At 40.4% G+C, this 23,708-nt stretch overlaps 2 protein-coding genes across 11 annotated transcripts in view; one reads left to right on the forward strand and one right to left on the reverse strand.

Annotated features, from left to right (window-relative positions):
- The window catches only part of LOC101171181 (probable E3 ubiquitin-protein ligase HERC1), a 43,760-nt gene extending 25,326 nt beyond the window's left edge, over nucleotides 1-18,434 (reverse strand). For 4 of the 10 annotated variants that reach the window (XM_023960419.1, XM_023960417.1, XM_023960415.1 and 1 more), the window contains exons 1-32: nucleotides 18,156-18,433; nucleotides 14,406-15,427; nucleotides 13,520-13,615; nucleotides 13,234-13,416; nucleotides 10,381-10,593; nucleotides 9,948-10,046; nucleotides 9,735-9,831; nucleotides 9,442-9,585; nucleotides 9,181-9,308; nucleotides 8,822-8,966; nucleotides 8,566-8,737; nucleotides 8,280-8,414; nucleotides 7,990-8,155; nucleotides 7,643-7,768; nucleotides 7,071-7,295; nucleotides 6,550-6,702; nucleotides 6,241-6,373; nucleotides 5,440-5,628; nucleotides 5,095-5,319; nucleotides 4,718-4,891; nucleotides 3,749-3,866; nucleotides 3,473-3,590; nucleotides 3,101-3,302; nucleotides 2,502-2,802; nucleotides 2,380-2,428; nucleotides 2,246-2,291; nucleotides 1,630-1,862; nucleotides 1,347-1,544; nucleotides 1,048-1,168; nucleotides 586-826; nucleotides 321-484; nucleotides 14-166 (exon numbers count right to left, since the gene is read on the reverse strand). In XM_023960419.1, the coding sequence (XP_023816187.1) occupies nucleotides 14-166; nucleotides 321-484; nucleotides 586-826; nucleotides 1,048-1,168; nucleotides 1,347-1,544; nucleotides 1,630-1,862; nucleotides 2,246-2,291; nucleotides 2,380-2,428; nucleotides 2,502-2,802; nucleotides 3,101-3,302; nucleotides 3,473-3,590; nucleotides 3,749-3,866; nucleotides 4,718-4,891; nucleotides 5,095-5,319; nucleotides 5,440-5,628; nucleotides 6,241-6,373; nucleotides 6,550-6,702; nucleotides 7,071-7,295; nucleotides 7,643-7,768; nucleotides 7,990-8,155; nucleotides 8,280-8,414; nucleotides 8,566-8,737; nucleotides 8,822-8,966; nucleotides 9,181-9,308; nucleotides 9,442-9,585; nucleotides 9,735-9,831; nucleotides 9,948-10,046; nucleotides 10,381-10,593; nucleotides 13,234-13,416; nucleotides 13,520-13,615; nucleotides 14,406-15,395 (5,737 nt within the window). In that variant the 5' untranslated portion in view covers nucleotides 15,396-15,427; nucleotides 18,156-18,433. Of the gene's footprint in view, nucleotides 1-13; nucleotides 167-320; nucleotides 485-585; nucleotides 827-1,047; nucleotides 1,169-1,346; nucleotides 1,545-1,629; nucleotides 1,863-2,245; nucleotides 2,292-2,379; nucleotides 2,429-2,501; nucleotides 2,803-3,100; nucleotides 3,303-3,472; nucleotides 3,591-3,748; nucleotides 3,867-4,717; nucleotides 4,892-5,094; nucleotides 5,320-5,439; nucleotides 5,629-6,240; nucleotides 6,374-6,549; nucleotides 6,703-7,070; nucleotides 7,296-7,642; nucleotides 7,769-7,989; nucleotides 8,156-8,279; nucleotides 8,415-8,565; nucleotides 8,738-8,821; nucleotides 8,967-9,180; nucleotides 9,309-9,441; nucleotides 9,586-9,734; nucleotides 9,832-9,947; nucleotides 10,047-10,380; nucleotides 10,594-13,233; nucleotides 13,417-13,519; nucleotides 13,616-14,405; nucleotides 15,428-17,461; nucleotides 17,588-18,155 lie in introns of those variants that run through there. The other 6 variants (XM_023960420.1, XM_023960413.1, XM_023960421.1 and 3 more) reach the window with 4 other exon arrangements.
- Nucleotides 18,435-20,273: 1,839 nt separating this feature from the next.
- LOC101168305 (endothelial cell-specific molecule 1) lies at nucleotides 20,274-23,438 on the forward strand. Its single transcript, XM_023960423.1, has 3 exons — nucleotides 20,274-22,485; nucleotides 22,681-22,824; nucleotides 22,908-23,438. The coding sequence occupies exons 1-3, from the start codon at nucleotides 22,179-22,181 to the stop codon at nucleotides 23,000-23,002; spliced, it is 546 nt and encodes a 181-aa protein (XP_023816191.1). The 5' UTR covers nucleotides 20,274-22,178; the 3' UTR covers nucleotides 23,003-23,438.
- Nucleotides 23,439-23,708: the final 270 nt, after the last annotated feature.

Below are 23,708 nucleotides of genomic sequence, written 5' to 3' on the forward strand. Positions count from 1 at the left end.
TCCACCGTCATACCTTCGGAGCGTTTGTGCAGAATGATGGCCATTAGTGGATCAATCCACTTAACAAAAGTGGAAAGTCTTTTCATCACTCTTAATGACAAAACTCGCCTGAGAAAAACCAAGAAATCTGCCAGCTGAGATTCAACTACTTTGCTGCTTTCAGCTCCTGAAACATCAAAACAGAGGAAAAAAAACATGAAAGTTCATTTTGTCACGTTGTCATTAAAAATTTAATTTTTCCTTGTACTGTGCATGTACACCATTCAATTAAAACATTCACACATCACTAAAGAGTTGGGAGCATTTTAAATGCCACACACCAAGTATGTGTGTGCTTCTGTTGACATGCACATCCGTTCCGTCAGCCTCTCCTTTTTCTGACGTCTGTTGCTGGTGGAAACTGTGCAGGATGTTCTGCAGGTGCTGACACATGATCTCCATTAGAGCCTGGGATATTTCCAGTGGCAACAAATCCTCACAGGAACTGAGAGGAAATTATATGATTGGTTGAGCAGCAGACAAAACATAAAATCAAATAAATTAGAGCATCAATTTTGCAAGCGATTAAACTCTTGTCACGCCCACCTAGCAGCAACAGTAAGTATCTGAAGCAAGCGGGCACATGCTAGTTTGACAGCCCCACTGAGTAACGTTGGACCAGACGCCGAGGCTGCAAACCATCCCTGGTTCATCAAAGCGCAGCTGTTGTTATGTAGCATTGAGAGGATATCTAGGATGTCACTTTTGATGATGAGCACCAGGTCCACAGGTTGGTAACAGAAGTTCAGTGCAAACATTGTGGCTAACAAAAGGTGCTGGCAGGAACCTAAGTATTGATAGAGAAAGGAAAAAATATTATACAAAGACAAAAATCAACAAAAATGGAGAACAGAAATATCTAGCAGCATCTTCTGCAGCACTAATATCTACAGAATATCAATCTTTGAGTCCAGATTCTAGAGTTATTTAATAACCTCTTAGTAAATGTTGCTTTATACTTAATCAACATCTGCTCCTTCAAAATGTGTGCTTTTTTTCTAGGAATACCTGGATGTTGTTTTTCTAGCTGGACTTTCTGTTTGAGAACATGCACCACTTGTTGGTAAAAGATGTGAGCTGCTGACTGAAGCTCTCTTTGCGTTTCCATAGAAGCTGCACTTGTGCCAGACTGGATTTAGGTGAAAGAAGTAAAGACAAACAACAGCAATGAAGACAAAATATAACAGAATATATTATGTCAAGCGTTTGTCACATTAATAAATCGGATAAATTATTGATAGATTATTATGTCTTTTAAAAAAAATAACAAATCAAAGCCATCATTCTATTGTTATTATTAAATGTACCATGTAATGCTGAGTTTCATAATGAGCTCCAGACTGAGAATCAATGATTTGTGTTCCTAAAGAAAAGCACCCAGAAAGAAATTGGAGCTGCACCGACTGCAACAGAGCAGGAAAGGCTGGGGAAGCCGAGGATCGACTATTCTTCTCCTCCATCCTAGACAGGAAGGATGATATCTGACACAAGGCCTCCAAGCGCATCTGATTATAACAAAGACAGTTAGCAGTTGGTTAAAACCTTCACAATATTTAAGAGCTTAGAAGGGTTATTTGAGGTAAAAGCTACCTGTGCCCGCTGTTGCTGCTGTTGTATGGCAACAGCAATGGACTTTGGATCTGCCTGACGACAGCCTAACAGAGATGATGGGCTGGCCATGCTTCCACAGACAAAGTGAAACACTTGGTTTAAAATAGGCAAAATATTGATGCTATGTGGGTATGTGATGTCTGTTGGACTAATGCACTGCCGCAGGCGATCCCACGCATCTTTCATGATCCCCAAAGAGCACAGAGGTAAGCCTGGAGACAAGAAATGAAAACCTGCAGTCTTCACATAAAAAAAAAAAAATAAATAAAAAAAACTACTCAAACTGCATAACAGACTGCGTTTGAACAAGACATTATCCAAAGTGAGTTAAGATTGTTTGACTGGTGAAATAAATGAAAAAATTATTGTTTATTTAAAAAAACAACTGTTTCTCTTAGCTTTTGATGAGATATTGCATAGATATATATTGGTTTGGAGTAAAAATATTCAAGGTGTATTAGTCAAATGTTAAAATTCATCAAGAGAAGTTGGTGCTTTTAATTTGAAACAGCATGTTGAGTAATTTTAAAGTATCTTAGAAAAACACTAGCTTCAGCAGTAGCAGAAATTTAGGGATTTAACATTTTCCACTCACTCATTTTATTCTTTGAAGATCCATAGTTGGTTTTTGTATGCTCCAACTAAAAGAAAAAAGAAAAACATCAAAACCAGAATGTGTCTATAGTTTAGTATGCAGATGGCAGAACTGAGGTTGAACATTTGATTTACCTGTTTATGTCCACTACCAGCTGCTGTAAGGGACTCTGTTGGTGGTTTCCTGGAAAAATAAGTTGATGCCGATAGTTAGTGACCACACAAACAAACAAACTATTGTTCTACACAAATCTCACCTTCCTGCTGTGTTCACAGTTTGATTGTTTTCTCTTGTGCTGGGTTCGACCCAAGCGGGTCTGACCCCCAGTAGCAGGAACAGGCAACGGGACACGACCAGATGGCAGGCAGCGGGGAAAGAGGAGCTTTCCTCAGATTCCCAATGATTTTCCCGCAGTTGTTTGGTATCAGGGGCCCTTTCTGGGCTGGTTGGGCTCTCCATGCTGCTGGAGAGGTTGGACGTGCCAAACGACTCATAGACTGTCACATTCTGCTGCATTTGAAGGGCTTCCCGGGTGGCCATAAATGATTCTAAGACTTCTGCAGAAACAAGAAAGAGAAACAATTTATAGTCCCAATCAGTTTACAAATTTACTCCCGCCAGTCTGTAATTTTGTATGTTAAAAAAAAAAAAGCTCCCACACAGCCTACACACAGTGAGAGATTTAGGTTGAGCATATTTTAGTCAACTTAACCAGTCAAGAGATTCAGCTATATGTTCTAGTGATTTAAACCAATGTTAAAATGAATACTTGAGTAAATATTTAGATACATAAAAGAAGATAGATAGAAATCAGCATGATACTGACATCAAGTAAAAGCGATGACAGATTCTAACCTGACAAGTACATACGACTATTGCTGAATCTGTCCTCCTCGGTTGCCTCGTCCTGGTTGTGGTTTGCTGTGGGAGGTGGAGGTACCTGCACCTCTCGGTCACAGTGACTTCCTGATTGACGCCCCTGATCCTTTGCCACAGGCTCCAAGGAGCAGCATGGCTCTGTCCCATCTCTGTCTGGACTTTGGACAGACTGAGATGTCTGCAATGAAGAAACAACGTGAATATTTTTGCTTAGCAGAAAATGACAATACAACTTAATATAATGACAACAATCCTATTCATCAAAACATCCCTTTATATTGAAAATATCAAGAAAAATAATGGAAATATCTCATGAAATTATTAAGTAGGACTATTTAATGACTCTACCTGCTTAGTAGCTGCTTGCACCTGGGATATTTTCGGAGAGTTTTTAAAGGCCAGCAGAGTGCTCCTGATTTTACAAACAGTTTCATACACATCCAGCAGCATGTCACTGGGCTCATATCTGTCTCAGTTGGGTGGAGAAATAAAGCTTATTGTTGACATGGCAGCCCACAAAACAATATTTAAAGAAATCATGGAAAAATCCAGCACTTACATTGTACAGTACATTAATGAGCTTTCAAAACAGTTCTTAAACAAAAATCCACTTCTTTTACTGACCTGTCCTGGCAAAATGCCTCCTTCTGCAGGCCAGTGTGTTTCAGAAGAGCAGCCAGACTGCAGCGGCAGACCACTTCCAGGAGACAATCCCCTGAAGTGCCTCCACTCTCCCATTCTACTGACACAGCAAACGACAAAAAAGTACACCCCGATAATCAGAATCATAAAAAAGTATACAGCATCTACATTTTAGACATTTTGACTCAATTATTCAGAAACACGTTCCTTTTAAGAGACCTACTACGATAAAAATTGTTTTTGGTGTTTTTTCCATGCTCTTGTAGCACTATTTTTTCATAATGGAAGACATACCGGTACTTAAAAGAAAATCAAGCTTAACATTGCATATTTGAGTATTTCTTTGTTCAAATCCTTGTGAATCATGAGGAGGCAAAAAAAGTTCATTTGTAAAAGCTTGCACACAAGCCACAAGCTCCCTGCTCTGCTCCATTCCATCCAATGTAGGCGACTAGATCCATGTTTGTCTTTGTTTTCCTCATCTGAGCGGACATCTGGCTCATTATCAAACCCATCTGCAGTCCTCCTCCTCCTGCGGCTGTCCATTCTTTTCTTCACTTCTTTCTACCACAATTATCCCTTATTTTTTCAGATAGCTTTTTTTGGAGGGGCTTGTAGCTCCAATAATGCTCACCCTTTTTGTTACAGCTGTAATGTTAGATTGGGGATGTGAGGAGCTGTAAGATAGGGGGGGGGGGAGAGTGTAAGCAGATTGGTGACAGGAACAGTGGGTGGGCTTACTCCGTACAAAAGGTCTCGCCAATAACTCAGATGCAAATTTTTCTAAGGAACGCCAGCCGCTCTGTTAAAACTATGTCCTAGAAAACAACACAGGATTTTTTGATTTAGCTAAAAACGACATGATCATAAGTAAAAGACCGCTGGGTACACTTTTGAAATAGATCAAAAGATTATCAGAGTGAGACTTTAAAGAGAATTCAGAGTGGACACCTTTACTGTGGGCGTACTCCTCCATCTTCCACCAAAGACCACCAGCATGACCTCTGTTGGATCCGAGAGCCAGCTCCAATAAAATCCTGGTGTCTTCAGTGACATTCAGTTCTGCTACTCTGGCATCACTGCTGCCCAGCAGCACTACCTCAGTCAGCCATCCCGTGCTGAAGTCTGAAGGAAAAAGGATCAAGTCAATATGAATTCACAATTTACAACTACCGCCAACCTACTCTAACAATAAAACACCCTAATTCTTCTCTCTAAATAGTGTTGCACTTAGAATCTAATCTTTAAAATTAGGAAACTATTCTGTAAAAGCATGTTACTTACTGGCATTTAATGAGCTCACTTGCTCAACTTGAAACCTGTCTTACCTAGCTGTTGAAAGTCCATCTCAAGACCATTCCTGAGAAGGACATCCGATAACCAGACCTCTGATTTCTTCTCCTCAAGAGATGGTGGTGGTCCTTGCAGCATCCCACAAAGACAGCGACCAACCGCCAACGCAACAGACCGTTCCAGGTCCAACAACCAAACCCATCTGCAGTCGTCCTCCTCCTCATCCTCCTGCGGCTGTCCATTCTTTTCTTCACTTTTATCTACAAAAAATATCACTTATCATTTTTTCAGATAGCTTCTTTTTTTTTTACTTTCATTGTGACTAGCAATTTTGGGATTAGTGAGAAAAGTTCATAAAATGTAAAGATCGCTGAACTGACCAGAGCATATTTCCAGCTCTTGCTCCTCCAGCAGACCAGTCTCTGGCAGCAAACTGCTGTAATCATTGAGGTGCTCCAACAAGGACAGCAAATAACTGAGGAGAGGTTGAACCATGCCTACAGGCAGCAGCAGCAAGGAGTATATGATCTGACACAGGAGGCTGCCAGCCACTGAGTTGTACAACACGGCTGGATTAGAGCGGGAGACAAGAGTGGGATTAAAGTTGGGATAAAAAGGTAAAAGAACTCAGAGGATTTTACAGAAACAACAGATAAGGAAACAATGAATATCTTAAAACTAACTTGTACATTTCAAAAACTGTTAAAATAAAGAATAATTACAGTTACAATGATTATTTTCATATAAGTACTGATAGAATTAACAAACCTCTGCTAGAATTGTTGAGGACAACATTTTAATTATTGGGTTTAAATTGTTATTTTGAAAGATGCAAAATCAAACTAGATTTTGTCTTTATTAACTTAGATAAGTTTGTCAAAAATTGTGAAAAATGGCTTTTTATTGTTTTGTAAAAAAAACAACAAAAAAACAACTAACACTTCAAAAATCTTTGCAACACTTTTGCATTTAAAAGGATAAAATATAAAAAGAAAAGGGCTGAATTTAGCAAATGTGTTAATCAAATGTTTTTGCTGCAGTTTGAATTAAATTACATTTGACCTCACATTCTAAGAGCAGTGCGTTTTTTTTTGCATTTTGTGAATAAAAGAAGCAGAATAACTTGAAAAGGCCCTGAATGGATTGATTTAAAAAAAACAACAACACATAAGTAGACTTACTGTGCAGCTTTTTAATGATCCGTTTGTCTGTGGAACTCTCCTTTAACAGTTTGGTTGACCTCCTGAGTGTCTCAGCAGCACAAGGAAGCAGCAGATAGAGATGCTCATGAAGCAGAGTTACACTGCTGTCACCCTACAGAGCAGCAGGATAAACACAAACAAAAATGTAAAAATACATTTTTTACTGTAATGCATCACATGATTGTACAAAAAGATTTCCAATTGTGTTGTACAAATCTTTTATTTCTTGCACAAATCATAATTTCTGAAATCTTTCAACCCAAAAGGGGTTTATAAATGGTTGTGCACCTCAAGGCTAGACTGAATGTAGCAATGGGCAAGAAGGTGTTTGTGAAGACCAGAGAGCAGCTGGTGGAAGCGAGACGGAGGATCACTTTGTCCTCGAGTATCTTCAGATAGCTGTTTATCACTGTTTTTCTCCAATTCCCCAAACTGCTGCTCCTGTTTAGAGACAAACATAAAAAAATATATATATATATAAATATAGTAAAATTATAGCATCTAAATGTATCTACTTTTAATAAGTAGTAGTATGAATTGAAAATACATGGAAGAATTTATAAAAGCATTAACATAATTAAAACTCTGCTTCTTGTGTTTTATTGTAAAAAACTACAATTTTATTTTAATATCCATCATTTAAAGTAACTGAAGTTAAAATGGATTTTTTTTTTTATTAAAACATCAGGTTGAGTGTGGGACAACTATAAGCTCAAAGTGAATTTAGGTTATGAAACTGTTTGACAGAGAATGGCTTTGAGCAAACATCTCTATCATTCATAAAACACAAAAGAGTTTGCTGTTCGTACCGTGTAGAAACCAACACTGAGCAGCAAAGTTCTGAGCAGCACTTCTGCTAAGTGCAAAGGATCGTAGGCCTCGACAGAGCTGCACGAAGAAGGAGGTCGGCCTGACAGAGCAGGTGTCAGTGGAGGTCCCAAAGAGGTTATCTCACCAAAGTTGTTGTAACCTAATAGAGAAGCTATGTGGCTTTGGTCCTGAAGGCTGCTGAGGACCATGTCTAACTGAAGACGCTGCAAAAGATGCACAAGAGAAGAGAAGGAACAGTTTTAAACTGTAATATTCACACTTAGGTGTTTTCACAGCATTCTTTAACACATCTCTTCTGGCAATAATTCAAGTCAGTATTTATTTAAAGTTTTTTTGGAGAAATATTTAACGGATTCTTTGGATCAAAGTATGTTACAAGGAAATAAATAGCTGAAAGCAAGATACATGTGAAAAATTATGGTTAACTCTCCCTTATACAATCAACGTTGAATATGTGTCTGATGTTAGCAGTGTCCTTTCACAAAGGCATTGAAAATACACGAGGTCCTTATGAGAAACACTGCTATTATGGTACTCAAAATACCGGCACCTGTCCTTTGGAGAGAACATTTAAACTCTGGGGTCCCTGAGGAAGAAGAGATAGGAGCAGCTCTGTTCTTTCCTTGAGAGGAGGCAGCAGCAGGGATGCACCAATGGCCAGAGTGTCCAAAACTGCCTAGATATCACACAAAAATGGAAAGATGGACAACAACTACTACTAAAATCACTTTATCACATGACCATGTAAATATTAACACTTCTGATACGTATGCTTTTCAGAACAGCTGAAGTTTGATTTCTTTAAAGCGAATCTCTTCAAGTTGAGCAGTAAACATGAAACAACAGGTCTACTTTAATGCTAATTAAACATCACCAGAGTAATACAGTTAATTTTACTTGATGTATGGAATCTGGCATGTTGGTGTCTATGAGCCTAAAGAGCAGGTGTCTCAAGGGCCTGCCCTGAGCACCCAAAACCATGGCACCAGTGCCCCCCGCATGGGCCAGCGACAAGTGGATGGACAGCAGCTTCATGCACAGCATAAGAAAATGATGGTGGTCCCTGAGGAGACAGAGCAGAGCATTTTTAGAGTGTTTTAAGCAGACAGCTAGAAAGTGCTGACTCTCCGTACGACCATGACATGATCATTAATCTAAAAAAATGGATTCAGATGTAAGCGGTCAACCTCTTGGAAACAAATGGAGGAGGTGGCGTGTCGTTGCTGATGCCATCACAATAACTTTCAAGAAAGTTGCGCAGGTACGTAAATGTACTCTCCTCCAAGTCAACGCAGAAGGGTCTATGCCAGGCCACCAACTGTCTAGAGGAAAAAGCAGAGATCAGTGATAACCAAGAAAGAATTCTTTACATCTGTATAAGTGTACCTGCAAACCAAGGACGAGAAACAAAACTGCCCATGTTAATTATATAGATTGTGATAAAAATAACAATACAGTAGATTAAGTGTTTACCTGTCACTTGGAACTGCAGTCCATGCCAGACTGTGAGAAGTACCAGCAGTGATTTGCTGGATGGAAACTCCTTCTAAGCCAAGCACCTTTTTGGGTCTGGTGATGGGAGTAGAAGTGTGGCCCTGCCCACATTGGCCCATTGTGTTGTTACCCCATGCATACACTTCATTCTCTGAGGACAGAAGGCCAGTACAGGTCAGAGCACGTGTCATACAACAATGATCTGAATGGGTATAAAGTTATTGAGATGTCTAACCATGAGACAGAGCCAGGCAGTGGCTGTCCCCACATGAGATATCAATTATCTTAGTTATACTCAGGTCCTCCACAAATCTTGGCCTCAGTGACGTGGTTTCAGAGGAGCCACACCCCAAACAAGAGCCACAGCCCCATGCAAACACCTTCATAAGGACACAAATGACCAAAAGAAAAAAACAGTGCAGATGAATTTCTGCTTCATTTTTGTGTCTTGTTTGCACTGAATATAGAAAAAAATCAAATAAGTTATTTAGGCTAAAAAGCATTTTTCTTTGTTTTTCTTATAATAAATACAGTTGAAGTCAACCTAATATTAGATAAAAGGGAATTTTATCCCTGAAATCCACTGCAGCTCACCTGGCCTGCAGAGGTAAGAGCGAGAGATGATTGGCTGCCAGCGCACACTTTCCTAATGATAAAACCATGCAGGGCCTCTATCACCTTGGGACGGTAGATGCGATTGGTGTCACCATGACCGAGTTTACCTGTAAAGGTGAATTATTTTACATTAAAGTTTCATAATGCTCTCTGTAAATCGTTAGACTTTCTAACAAAAATATCAATATCAAAATGTCAAATGTCCTATGCCCAGTAGCATAGAACTGTCTGATAACTCACCATTGTCCCCTCCTCCAAAAGACCATACAGTGCGTCCATCTTGTGCCACTGCAATAGTGTGGGAGCTTCCACAGGCGACCTGGCCCACACCACTGATGTCCTTTACCAGTGTTGGCACACTACGACTCTGACTGTCACTGTGACCTTCATCAAGTTGACCAAAGAAAAAGAAACAAAAAAAAAAAGCACCAATTTAGTTTAGAATTTCTGTCCAAATGAAACTTTTACACTAATCTTCAGGTGTTTCATTGAAAAATATTGCTCAGATCGGTTTCAGAATATGAGCTGTGTACCAAGTCTTCCAAAGTCCCCCTCTCCCCACGTGTAAAGCTCTCCATCATAAGTCACAGCAGCACTGTGTCTGTATCCAGCAGACACACAAACAACAACCTGTGAGAGATACAGACAAATGTAATGAAATGTTATACCCCATGTTGTATTTTCATTAAAAAATACAATAAATTAAAATGTATAAATCTTTTTCTATTTTTTTTTTTTTTACAAACTTTGCCTAGCAGTGGTCCTTGTATGATTTTGGGGTATTTCTGAGTAGCACTGTTGCCATGACCCAGTTTCCCGTATTCTCCATCACCCCAGCTGAACACCTGGAAGAGACATTTTTAAAAAAGGAGAACCAGGAAAATCCAATTTAGATTCAGGGCTGCTCATTCCTGGTCCTCCAGATCTTCCACCCTGCCTGTTTTCCAGCTCTCTCTGCACCGCTTACTGCTGATTACCTGGACCAGGTGTGTTCATTCAATCAGAATCCAGAGACATCTGATCGAGATAATCAGCAGCTAGCAGGGCTTGGAGATCTGAAAAACAGTCAGGGTGGTAGATCTCGAGGACCAGGAATGAGCAGCCCTGAATAAAACCATCTGCATGTTTTTCATTTGCTCTGGTTAGTTAGGCAACTCTTGATACATTTTAGCATCTCACCTCGCCCTCCACAGTGATGGCCAAAGTGTGCCCATCAGAGCCCTTAGAGGAGGAAACTTTCTTCATGTTCCTATGTGGCTCCAGCACAAGTTTCTTGGGCATGGATTGGTTGTTTGAGTCCCCCAGCCCCAGGCGCCCATAGCTGCCTTTTCCACAAGCTTTTACTGAACCATCCGCAGACACTGAGAATGTGCAGTACTGGCCTGCCTCAATCTGAAACAAGCACAATGTGGGTTTTATTGAAAATGTTGATGCCGGGGGACAGTCTACCAGCTGTCCCCGACTTAGTACACACCCTTTACCCCTCAAAAAATACACTACAACACAAACACACATACAGGCACACACACACCCTCACAAACACACACACATGCATGCATTTCGCAAGGAAGGTGGGACCTCGGACCATCTATCCCCTACTACATTCCTGGTAGGGGTTACTGGGCCCTTGGCAACGGCGGCTGTGTTCCCTGGGTGCTGGCTTCCTGGGCCCGGCGACCCTCTCTCCACGCAGGGAGAGGGATCCCTGAGCTTTCTGGTAAGACCAAGAGCCGGGGATCACATCACACCTGAGCCTGGGGGTGTCTGTGTCCCTGTGGTGTGGGTTCTGGTCCTTGCCCCCAGGCGCTGGGCCTCGCCAAATTTCCAACTGTGGCCGAGCCTAGTCGGGCCATGTTTACAACACTTCTTGTGGACCCCCTCTTCCCCTGGGGGTCTTCCTCCTGGGCGGGGATGGCTGGCCCCTGCCTTGCTCCTTCCTGGAGTAACCGTGGGCGGGGTAGGTGGCTGCTTGGAGCGCTGGACTGGTCTCCCTTTTGGGGGGTCCTGGCTCGTGCCTGGGGTTGAGGTGGGGGGATGCCCAGAACTCCTGGGTGGTGGTGGTGTGCTTGTCTGGGGCTATGAGCACTCTTCTGGGACGGGGCCCTGGGTTGGGCCCTCCAGGTGCAGCGGGGGGCTGCTCTCCTGGTTGGGCCAGAGCTGCACTCTCTGTCCCCCCATGCCTCCCTGCTCTCTAGCTTTGGGGGCCCCCGTAGCGGTCCTGCTGGCCCTGGACTGGGTGGCGGATGTGATCGTGCGGGGGGGTGGTTGTTCTCTATCTGCTACTGTGCCGGTGTTGGGTAGTTCTAGCTGCCACTGCTGCTGCGGCAGGGGTCTTGGTGTGGGGATGACTGGGCTCTCTCCCTCCTTCTTTTTACATTCCATCATCCATTTTAGAAGAACATAAAGACTCACTTAAGCACAGGTATTAGCTCACCTTTGCACAAATACTTTGCGTTATTTAATGACATGTTTCACACTGGTTGGTTTGAAGGTATAAGTATGCATGTGTGAACAATATTTGTATTGTGTACATGTTGACATGTGAACATTTTTGGAGCCAGCAGGTATGTTTACAACATTTGAGTGTGTGTGTAGACAGACCCCACCCTTATAGATTTGTACTACATCTGAACCTCACCGTAATAAGGATAACCATCCAGAAACTTGTTGCTTTATGCTGCTTCATGGTTTACCCCCCCCTTCTATAATCACCCTCTTATTCCCCCCTCTCTAATGTCCCTCTCTTTTCTTTCCTACTTTCCTTTTCCTTCCGGTCCAACACAAAAGATTTTCAAATATGATTAACATGAATAAAGTTTGGCCTCGATTACAAAAGGGGTCTATTCAGACCTCTGGATTGTCAGAAGATTCATAATCCCTGTTGTTAAAATATAATATGTCCAACACAAGAGGCCTTCAGCTCTCATCTGTTTGCCCAGCTGTTGGACAGGGCAAGTAAAAAAAAAAACAAAAAAAACGGATGCAAAACTGCAGAATAATATTGTCCAGACAAAACTACATTTACGCAAGAGGTCCTGAACATTCAGAACTTAGAAATAACAAAACGCTCTTTGTAAATCCAATGAATGGTACAAGCTGAAGGTTTCCACATTCTAACAAACTTTTAACTTTTTCTTTCCTCTTTCAAACGTCTGCTTTGATACACTTACATAAATGCATTAACTCATTTGAATCTTTTCTGGATTTTAAGAAGGACTTTAAAATGTTTCTCTTATGCTCTATTTCATACACACTCTAGCAACATCACACAAAACAATCCATAGTTGAAGTGTTTGGCATCTACAATCCATACCTAAGAGGTACATGAAGGGAAATCGAACATCTGGGAAATTGTTTAAAGTAATGAAACAGGACCTTACAAGTAGACAAATTATAAATAATCTTTATTTAAGAGGATTAAATATTTTAAATTCTTAGGTTTTAAACAATCCTCCACCTGAAAGCTCTTGGTTGAACTACTATCAACCAACACAAAATCGATTTCCGCAAATTTCTAGAAAGAACACTATCAAAAAAACAAAAACTGTTCATTCTTAAACTAAGATTACTTTTTTTCCTTTTATAACAATCACAAAAGGTACCACACTACATCAGGAGTTCTCGCACTACTTTTCATAATCATCCGGTCAGAGCGTTGGTTTTCTGTTGAAGACTTGTTTACAGAGTCACTTCTATTACACAAAAGGTAAAGCCCATAATTTTCTCATTTGTACATGTATATGTGAATCTTAAAGACACAGATGCTGTCCCCCTGCACAGACAGGGTTGTGAATTTACTGATTGTTGTGGCAGAATGTTTAGACATTTTGCAACAATTGGATGAAAAACCCATTTTCAGGAGCACAATTTTTGCTTTAGAGGGATTTAAAAGACGAAGGCACATTTTTAAAATAGGAAAATCAAAGTCAGAAAGGGTTTTACCCCACATTTATTCACAGAGAAACAATTTGAAATCTGTTAAAATGAAAAAATATAAAATAAAATAGAGTGACTCAGTGGAGTCTAACATACCATTTGGGCATCACTGAAGCCCTGTGTGACTTTTGGCAGCAGGATTTTCTCCAGTGTTCCTTCTGCCAGCTGCTGGCTGCTGTTACTCCCCCACACATACACCATGACTGCATCCGTCTCCGAGCCGACTGCAGCTGCATTTGTGCTGCATGAGCTCAGGCAGTAGGATGCCAAGTTACATATCTGTAACGAGATCAGATTTTGCTGTTGCTCATAAAAGATCAAGTGTCAGGAGACCTTTGTTGTGTTGACATCTGTAAGCAGTGCAGTGTGTTTCTGTTTTTACCTCCTCAAACACAACGAGAGCTGCCTGAGAGAGTTGACACAGACCATCAGCATCCTTTGTTAGCACCTGAGTGTTGACAGCATCTCCACGAAAGCCCTGCAATAACAAAAGTTTTTTTACCTGTTCAGGTGTTATTCTGTAAACAAAGACTTTATATGATTGATGAAAGTTCTCATTAATCCAGGGGATTATTTTACCATTCATTCAAGTGGTTTTATCATAGCAAAAATTTTGAAGAAAGAAGACTTTAAGTTCATTTGTCAACTTCAAGACGTCACCTTGATAAATAAAACCTTTACTGATATTTAATTCTTACAGTTTCTTATTTTAGTCACTTATATAAAACCATCTGCAGGAACTAAATGTAGATCAAAGTTATTTTTCTTTCTTGATTTTAAATCAGAAGATAAAATAAACAATATTTAAAAGAAAATACTACATGCAAAAAATACTAATCTTATAAGGGTTTATGCAGTTAGAACAGAATTACAGGTTTAAATAAACAGGAGAGATAAAGCTTTACATGTAAAATGATAGGAAACAGTAATACTCAACCAGATATCACAAAAAATGTCAGCTCTTCTTTGACTTGCTCAACCATATAATAAAAAATAAAAAAAATCAGATATAAGATCTATGACAATCAAAGCATGGATAACTTATCTTAGCTACTAGCAGAAAGACTTGGCAGAAAACACTAACAGCAGCTGCCATTCATTTGTATGATCTGATGTGTGGTCCTGTGACTGTTAAATAGAATAAAATAACACACATTTTGACATCAGCAGAGAGATTTAAACTGAGCCTAATCTATGATATAATCAATAGTATCTTTCCCCTGATGATTATTAGATTATTTGATATGAAAATGTGTTTAAAGACGTACCGAATATTGCCTCATTTGTAGAAGAGTTTGTTGAATGACATCAAAGCCTGCACCAGCTGAATGCTGGGAGCCCATTGTGGAGGAGGACAAGGAGGTGGAGGAGGAACACAGCACAGAGGTTGAAGAGGACATAGATGCAGCCAAAGCTACTTCCACCCACTCCAACAAAAACTTCAGGGAGCCTCTCTGCATGGCCAACCCAAGCAGCAGCTCCAGCGCTAGTCTCCGACCGGTTGGGTCAGCCCCACCCAATCCGCTGCTCACTGCCGTCTTCTTTAGAAAGTTGGCCACCTGTGCCAAGCAATCCAAACCCACAGATGGGATCTTGTTCTCATTAGCAAGTGAAAGCGGCGGCAGTGAAGCCAGGACAGAGGAGGCTGTGGCCAGCACATCATTGCAAAGCACAGACTCTGGATGCATAGAGGCGGCATACCTCCAGTTCTGCTGCAGTAAAGAGAAGAGCAGACTCAAACCTGTCCTCACACCCATCTCTATCAGAACATCTGTGCCCGACTTGACTTTGCCAGCTGCTCCCGAGTGGCAAGGTTCTGTGGGCAGTTCCAGAGGGCCACCTTCAGTCCCAGTCTCTGTGCACTTAGAGGACAGCTGCACGCGGAATTTGTCATGATATTTGCTGTGAAATGCATAGTAGATCCTCTGCAGAACCACCAGCCTGCGGTGAAGGGCCAGGGTGTAGGAGGTTTCTGTGAGCATGCGGTGAGCCAGCCATCGTTGACTACGAAGCAGGGATGACAGGTACTCTTCCTTCTCCGCTGCTGCACTGGCATCACACTCAAAATCTGGCAGCCGCGGGCCGACAAGTTCTTGCACAGGCTGGGCAAGAGTCACCAACTCCTTATTGTGAAGTAGCTTATCGTAAAGAGCGGCAGCCCCGTGTCTCTTTGCTGTCTTCAAACCCTCCTCTGAAGCCCAGGAACTATTGAAGTGCTCCTGCCACTTCAACAACACATGGGTCTGACAAGGCACCATAACTGTGCATTATCCAAAATACTCCTGCATACCTGGAAAACACAAAGCAGCAGGTGGTGAAAGATTTGCACTGACTGAATTATCACCCCTTCAGACTTGACAACAAAATGAAGATCTGTTCTCACCTACATTTGCTGCAGAATTACCCAGTTATAATATCTTTTTTCAGCCAAGTAACTTGACTCTGAAGGCGTCAGGTTTCTCTTTAGTGAGGGAAAAGTGCAGCATACAGCAGGCTACATTCAAGCTAATGCCACAAACCCAGTAGGAATCCCTGAAATAGGTCGGCTCACTCCAGGATAAAAGCTAAGTGGCACACCCACATTAATAGAAGACTCTTGTCCTCATATGCTTTAACACCAAGACATGCCTATGCAAAATATGTATTACATAATTATTCAGATTTATCCCTGGTTTCCAGCATTGATAACACTAAAATGTGGTATACAAGCAAATAATAGTTTTTATTGTCCTTATTTTTAGTTTAAAAACTTTAAACTAAAAACTATGATTTAATATAATTTTTAAGGTGGGGAAAAAAATGAATGTGGCTTTATATGGATGACACTTTTCGGGATCAAAAATCCAAATCATGTGCCGATTGTCCAGAAATTACAAGTGAATGATGGGCAGCAAGGAGGCGTCATGTTCCACATTTTAACTGAAGGAAAGCCCACAACATCACACTTTGAAAAATCACTTCTGTGTTAATAATGAGCAAGATAAACTTGGGATTTTTTTGTGCATGTTAAATAGTCAGGCAGCTGAAAACAATATAACAAATAAAGAAGAATAACTTAAATCGCTGCATACATGTATTGCATGAAGTCCCTCGTTTTTTTTTATATTCTAAGATTCTCATTAAAATGTTAACTACATTTTATTCAAGGACATCTTTGCTGCACTAAATATAACTTAAATGTTTTGTTAATGTCACATACATTTCAAATAATGCTATGCTTGAATGTAGTGTCAGAGTAAAAAGGAATTACTCATGACCCAAGTTATCTCTATTATTAAAACCTATAATAAAATGCAAGCTACTGTGAGTTACAAGCTGCTAAACATATGGCAATGTCACTTTCCTCATAGACCCCTGTTGCAAAGACCCACTGCTCCTGCTTGCTTGACCTCGGGGGGCTATATGGTTTCCACTGGGGCCAAAAATAACAGCCAACACTGAGTAGCTGTTCCAACAGTCAGGGAACAACAACAAAAGCACCAGATATCTCTAATATATACCTAGTGAATGTACATAAATTTTTTTGATACCATCTCGGTTCAAAATATTTTTAACCAGATGTCAGCTATTCAAAAAAATGATTTAAAAAAATTTCAAGGCATGGGAATCTTCTAAAACCAGTCCGATTAAATGTTCTGTTACACAAGCTCAGACAAAGAAGGATATCAGTGTTTTTCTCTTTACAGACGTAAAATTTAAGGAAATTATTACAACCAACATACTATTACAAAACTGCAACATTTTTATTATAATATATTTTAATAACTAAATAGTGGTGCCTCTTTATCAATTAAATTTGTTTTGCTTTTAATAGAAGATATAAAGACTTTTCGATTTGGTTTAACAATATAAATAACAAAATCTCCTGATCTTTTCAACGAAATGTTGAACACATAAAACTAAATTTTGTAACAAAACTCCAAATTTCTTTGAGTTATTTGCCCAAATCAGACATTCTCTATACTCTTGATCCAGTACAAATGACACGGAATTGATCATATTTCTTATGTTTATAGACTAATGTAATTTAATTTATGTTTGCTTTTTTTACGTTTATAACCCCCCTTGTGTTTATCTATAGATTTTGATGTACAGTTTGTTGTCTATGTTCCTTACTGTATGCCATTTCTGTGTTTTCAATAAAGATTTGAAGAAAGAAAAAAAACAACAGAACTAGCAAATTGACTGAGCATTCTAATTAGGATCAAATAAGCATTTATTTCTAGCCTAAACTTTCATGTTCCCCCTTAAAACTGTGTTTTTACTAAATTCACCTCTGTCGACTTTGTTGTCTTTACTTAACTGGTATTAAAATAACATTTACCTAGGATCCGCGGGGCCGTGGACTCTTCCTGGACGGGCTGGAGGAAGTAGCTGGGCTAATTAGCGGCTGTTGTTGCCAGGGCAACCGTGTCCAAGGTGAACAGTTACCCTAGTACACTATGAGCGTGTGAGACTGGCCGTAAATGGAGAGGTTGGTGGATAATTACAAATTCTGTTCGCTTGCCTTAAAAGGGGATTGATGTAAATGTTTTATAAAGATAATAAAAAAAAAAAAAAATAAGTAAAGTTATCACAAGTGAGTCCAGCTGGAACACAAACGAGCAGGCGGTAGGACAAACTAACTAAATTCAAACATAGCGACATTGTCCATCCGACTCTCCCCGTCTTACTGCACTGTCGAAATGTAGCGTTAACGTCTCGCGCGGCTGATGATGATGATTTTTTTTAAGCTAGCTACTAGCTAGCTGCGTGACACCAGCACAACGTAAAGTGAGAATTGAAAACGCCTCGTCATCGGCCGTAACAACATTTTGGAAATGCGCTGACAGCTGAGCTAACACAGGCTGCACTGCAGTTGCTAGTCAGCACCACACCACGGCTGTCAACCCGACCAAGCCCCTCTGCTTGTTTTCCTGGCAGCAATAACACACCCGTGGACCGCTAACCATCATGGAGCTAATTTTTTTTTAAGCTGACTGCTATACTATAAAATAAATTGCGTGTATTCAACTAACCTTAACATTGGATCTCAGCCGTTGTGCGGTTTACGTTACCTGTCCCGTCCCACGGTCCCAGTGAGGTCTCCCTTGGACGTGATTCTCGCGTCAGCTTTATCCTAGCTCGCTCACCCACCCCCTTGTTCTGCTTAAAACATTGATGGCAACAAGATATTGCTTCATTACCTTCGCGCCACCGCCTACTCGGGAGTGATCCATTTCAACATATTTCTGTTGTTTTTGCTATTTTCATTTGTGTCGGATACCTGTTTGATGAACCAGAAGAACTGTCTGTGAGATCTGCGGCCCAAAGCTTAAACTTTTTTTAAATATGAAATATATAATAATTTATTCTTCCCAATTCGGTGGTAGTTTTGTAGTTTTTTTAATATATATATAAAAATGAATGTAATTATTTATACCCCGATATTATAAAGCAGCCCAAAAGGAAATTTTAATATGTTGCATTGTGGGAAATGTAGGCCGGATCAATGTCTTAGACAGAGGGCCTGACGTCACAGGTCATTTCTGGATCTGGATTATAAATAATTAAACGTGCCACTCTTGCAACTTTACACCGTAGAGCAAGTATAAACGACCAGAAATACAAAATATTATTTTTAATTAGGCAAGGCAAGGCAAGGCAAGTTTATTTGTATAGCACAATTCGTACACAAAGTAATTCAAGGTGCTTCACAAAACAGAAAAATGCATTAAAATCACAATACATCATAGAAATAATCAACGTAAAATTTACTTTAAAAGAAAAGAAAAAATTTGAAAATTGATTTAAAAATAAAGGAAGGAAAGGAAAGAAAAGTGTAGATAGGACCAGATAGGACCTTTCAGTCATATACACGGCTAAACAGAAATGTTTTAAGTCTAGATTTGAACATGAACACAGAAGAGGCCTGTCTTACGCCTTCAGGGAGGCTGTTCCAGATTTTAGCTGCAGAATATTGAAACGCTGATTCCCCTTGTTTAGTTCTGACTCTGGGAATCAACAGGAGGCCGGTCCCTGTGGTCCTCAGAGTACGAGATGGTTCATATGGCACTAACATGTCAGAGATGTACTTTGGTGCTCGGCCATGGAGAGACTTGTACACAAGCAGAGCTGCTTTGAAGTCTATTCTTTGAGGTACAGGGAGCCAGTGCAGAGACCTGAGCACAGGACTAATGTGATCATACTTCCTGGTTCTGGTCAGGACTCGAGCAGCAGCATTCTGGATGTACTGAAGCTGTTTTACAGCTCGTTTGGAGAGGCCGGTGAGCAGGCCGTTACAGTAGTCTAACCTACTGGAGACAAATGCATGAATAAGTATCTCCAGGTCTGGCTTTGACACTATGTTTTTGATTTTGGCAATGTTTTTCAGATGGTAAAATGCCACTGATGTTACTGACTTGATATGGCTGTTAAAGTTTAGGTCAGAGTCCATGATTACCCCTAGATTTCTGACTTGATTTGAGGGTTTAAGAGACAGAGAATGAAGGTAGCTACTGACTCTTTCTCTTTGTTTCTGTGGGCCAAAAATAATAACTTCGGTCTTGTTTGAGTTTAGCTGGAGAAAGTTGTTCTGCATCCACGCACTGATCTGTTGGAGGCAGTGGCTGAGTGAATCCACCGGCCCATATTCACCTGCTGTCAGTGACACATAGATCTGAGTATCATCTGCATAGTTGTGATAAGATATGTTATTACTGCGTATTAACTGCCCTAGTGGCAGCATGTAGAGGTTGAACAGAAGGGGTCCCAGGATCGATCCCTGGGGCACACCACAAGTCAAGGCCATGTAGTCTGAGACACAACTCCCAATTTCAACAAAATATTTCCTGTCTTCTAGATAAGACTTGAGCCAACTTAGGGCAGATCCAGAGATGCCAACCCAGTCTTTACTCAAAAATTTCATCTCAAATTTGTTACCAAATTAATGTATAAAGATTTTTAAAAAGTGGCTGTTTATTTAGCTAAATGTGGTTAAAGCTACAAACTCCAATTTGATTATCAAAAATTCAACCATATTAAAAAGCTTTTATGAAAAAAATGTCAAGGTTTTTATTTTAGTTAAATATAAAAAACCCAAAGTTTGCAGATTGCCTTAACATTTTCATTTATTCCAAGCAGGTTGGACAGTGTTTATTTCCTTTTTCCTTTAATCATTCTTTGAAAGCAGTGATAAACTTTATTTAATCTTTTTTCAAATAACACATAAGTGTGCTGAACATAAAAAGAAAAATAACTGCAAAAAGAAACACATGAAAACGTATTTTTGTTTCAACGTTTATCTTAAAGTGATTTTTGTGTCAAGTCTCTGGATGTTGTCTTATAGGTGACATGACTTTAGCAGGTGGTCGGTCGGGGAGAGTTCCTCTTGACTGTCAGACTGATGGTCCCTCTTCTCGAAAAGGGGGAACAAAGAGTTTGCTCCAGCTACAGAGCTACTTCCCCTCACTGTGAACTGGAAAGGAGAATTTGTCCGATAGCTGAACCTCTGATTCAGAAAGAACAGTGCAGTTTTTGCCCATTGAACATTGGATCAGCTCTACGTACACAGGGTGCTTGAGGGTTCATGGGAGTTCACACATCCACTCCAAGGCTGTGCGGATTTAGGGAAAGCATTTGATCTCGCCCCACCGTATTCTAGGTACTCTGGTAATATGGGATCTTGCCTCCGCAAATTAGGGTCGTCAGGTCTTTGTATAACTAGATCAGGAGCTTGGTTAATATTACTGGTAGTAAGTCAAACTTATTCACAGTAGATGTTTAAATCTGACACCCTGTTCAAAATCTTTATGGACAAAATTTATGGTAGCAGTCATAGGCCATGGATGGATGGATAAATGGATGGATGGACGACAGACTGTTGGAAGGGTGGATGGATGGTCAGATAAAGGATAGATGTGCAGGTGGATGGATTAATGGGTAGGTGGGAAAATGGAATGTTGGGATGGGTGATTTAGAGGGATCGTGTCTTTGAGGAATCAAATAGTTTAAAAAATCTATGAACATGCCATGTGAAAAATTAATCAAATTATACATTAAATGTTACTCTAAACCAAAGAAATGCCATTGTTTTTTGTTTTTTTTACTTTAAATCAAGTTAATTTTTTTCAGTTCAGTACTTTACTAAGACTTAATTATCTAGACTTGTTGGAAAATACATCACAACAAAAACACGACTTCCTCAGCTAATGGGTTTATTAAATATCCCATAAACACCAACATCACTTTTATCCCTATTTTTATCACTTTAAAAAAAATACCAGCAACATTATTTAGAAAATATTAGAGAAAATACTATTTAAGGCAAGTAAACCGCCATTCATATTTAAATTCTTATTGTCAATGAACTTGTGTGAAAGTGTAAAATATTTCCACTGTGGTATTTCCGTGTTACATAAGCAGAAGACAGCAGATGTGTGGACATTTTAACCACATGATTATCTTTGTTTTTCAAGTAAGTCTTAGCTATGTCTGACTGGAGCAACTGAAGTATGATCAGAGGCAGATAAGTCTCTCCGGGATATATGGGCATAAAACATTCCAAATAATGGGAAGTTCTCAAGTATGATTTTTACATTTCTGTTTACCTTAAATGTCCTTTTTTCGTGTCGCTTCTTCTAACAAAGCTTTCTTGATGTTGTGCTCTGACAGCTTGAATGAACTCTCCACATCCGCCAGAGTCACACAAAAAGCTGATGTCATGTGAGGTTGGGGGTTCCGAGACTCAGACAAAAACAAACCAAAGATAACTTATGACATCAGGTCACACCAACTTCAATTCCTGGATGGCGGTTCAGAGTTAATCCCACGGCGGATTTCTAAAAAGGGGTCTGACTGACAGAAAGGCACGACAACAACGGAACGAGGAAATTGACGAGGGCAAACCACGTGCAAAACAAAGTTGTTCTTCACTGAAAACCGTGCAACCTGATGAGCCGCAAGTCAGAGCGCGCAAGTCCTGCAGAGAGTCTCTTTCCTCCCACGGAGATCACGCATTTAGATCCGAGCATCCTCTCCGGGGTCCCTCGCGTCCAATAAAGATGTCCATTCTCCTCCTCACAGTGCTGTCCTCGCTGGTGGTGCGCGACGCGGACGCGTGGGGTGCCAGCCCAAAGTACGCGGTGAACTGCCCGGACAGATGCAGCGTGGAGCGCTGCGGCGGGACCCAGCGGTGCGCCCGGACGGTGCTGGATGACTGCGGCTGTTGCCAGGTGTGTGCAGCCGGCAGAGGGGAGCACTGCTACCGCACCGTGTCGGGCATGCACGGGGTGAAGTGCGGACCGGGATTGTTTTGCGACTTCTACAAGGACGAGGACGATTATGGAGACGAATATGGAATATGCAAAGGTAACGTTTAGAAATGACTAATAGATGCGGCATTTTAATTACAGTCATATTCTTTGCCCTTGTCTCGTCACACCTTTTTCAGCCTATAGGCTTTTCCCGTCTCAAAGTGGTTTATCTTCAGATATAAAACCCTTTTAAAAAATCCAAAATAGTCTTATTTCCATAATTATTGCTTTTCTCTTTTTCTCTTTGCAGACTGTCCATACGGCACCTACGGAGTTGAGTGCCGTAAATCATGCAACTGCAAGGGAGGCATCTGCGACAGGGAGTCTGGAGCTTGTCTCACTCTCACCTTTTTCTCCAAAATCGCTGGAAAGCTTAAAACTGGACCAAGACCAGGTGAAGAAAATGCTGCCCCCCCCCCCCCCCCCCATTAACTCTGTTGTTTGGTTGGAAGAATAACCAGCTCCTCCTCCCCGCAGGTGAGACGGGCTCAGGTGAAGTGATTTCTGCGCACATTGCAGCAGACCAGCGCGCAGACAGATCCGCCGCTCCAAAGAGACTCTCCCCCCGCTGACAACACGTGAAAAACGCGATTAAGGATGTGGAACATTAACTTATAAATGAGCCGAAAATTATATTTTATTATGTTAAAAGATAGGTTAAAAAAAAGATGATTTTTACAGCATTTGAAAGTTTTGTTCTAAAGTTGGCACGTGGACTGTTTTAAATGTTCATCCATGAAAGTGTTTAAAGTTCTTCATTCTTTATCAGTTCTTAAACGATTCCCATAGCTTTCAATATATTTAAGGGTGAAATTTAATACTGATTTATCATTGAATATGTTTTTCTTTGTCTTTGTTGTTAAAAGTACAACAACACACCTTGGATTTCCTTCTTCTATTCTGTTTGTACTGATAATGCAAACTGCTGATATCTACAACGCAGAAAATGTAATGTACCTTTTAAAAATCCGCTACTGTCTGAATAAAAGCAAAGTTTGCAAGTGTTATTTGGTTACCAGGAGTGACGTGATTTCAATTGACTTTTAACATTTGAGTGATACCTTTTCATCATTTTGGGCACACGTTTCATTATTGACTATTTTTGCAAAGACAAATACAATCCTTTTACCACAATTTAGAGTTATAATGGCTGTTAGGGGTCAATAATTGTGAATATACTTGGAAAAAAATCAAATTCTCTGCGAAGAAAATAGAAATTCAAATTACCTGGATAATTATACTAAATTAATTTTGATTATAGGATGTGCTGCGTTTATA

Source organism: Oryzias latipes, chromosome 12, assembly GCF_002234675.1.
Source record: "Oryzias latipes chromosome 12, ASM223467v1".
Taxonomy (NCBI): Eukaryota; Metazoa; Chordata; class Actinopteri; order Beloniformes; family Adrianichthyidae; genus Oryzias; species Oryzias latipes.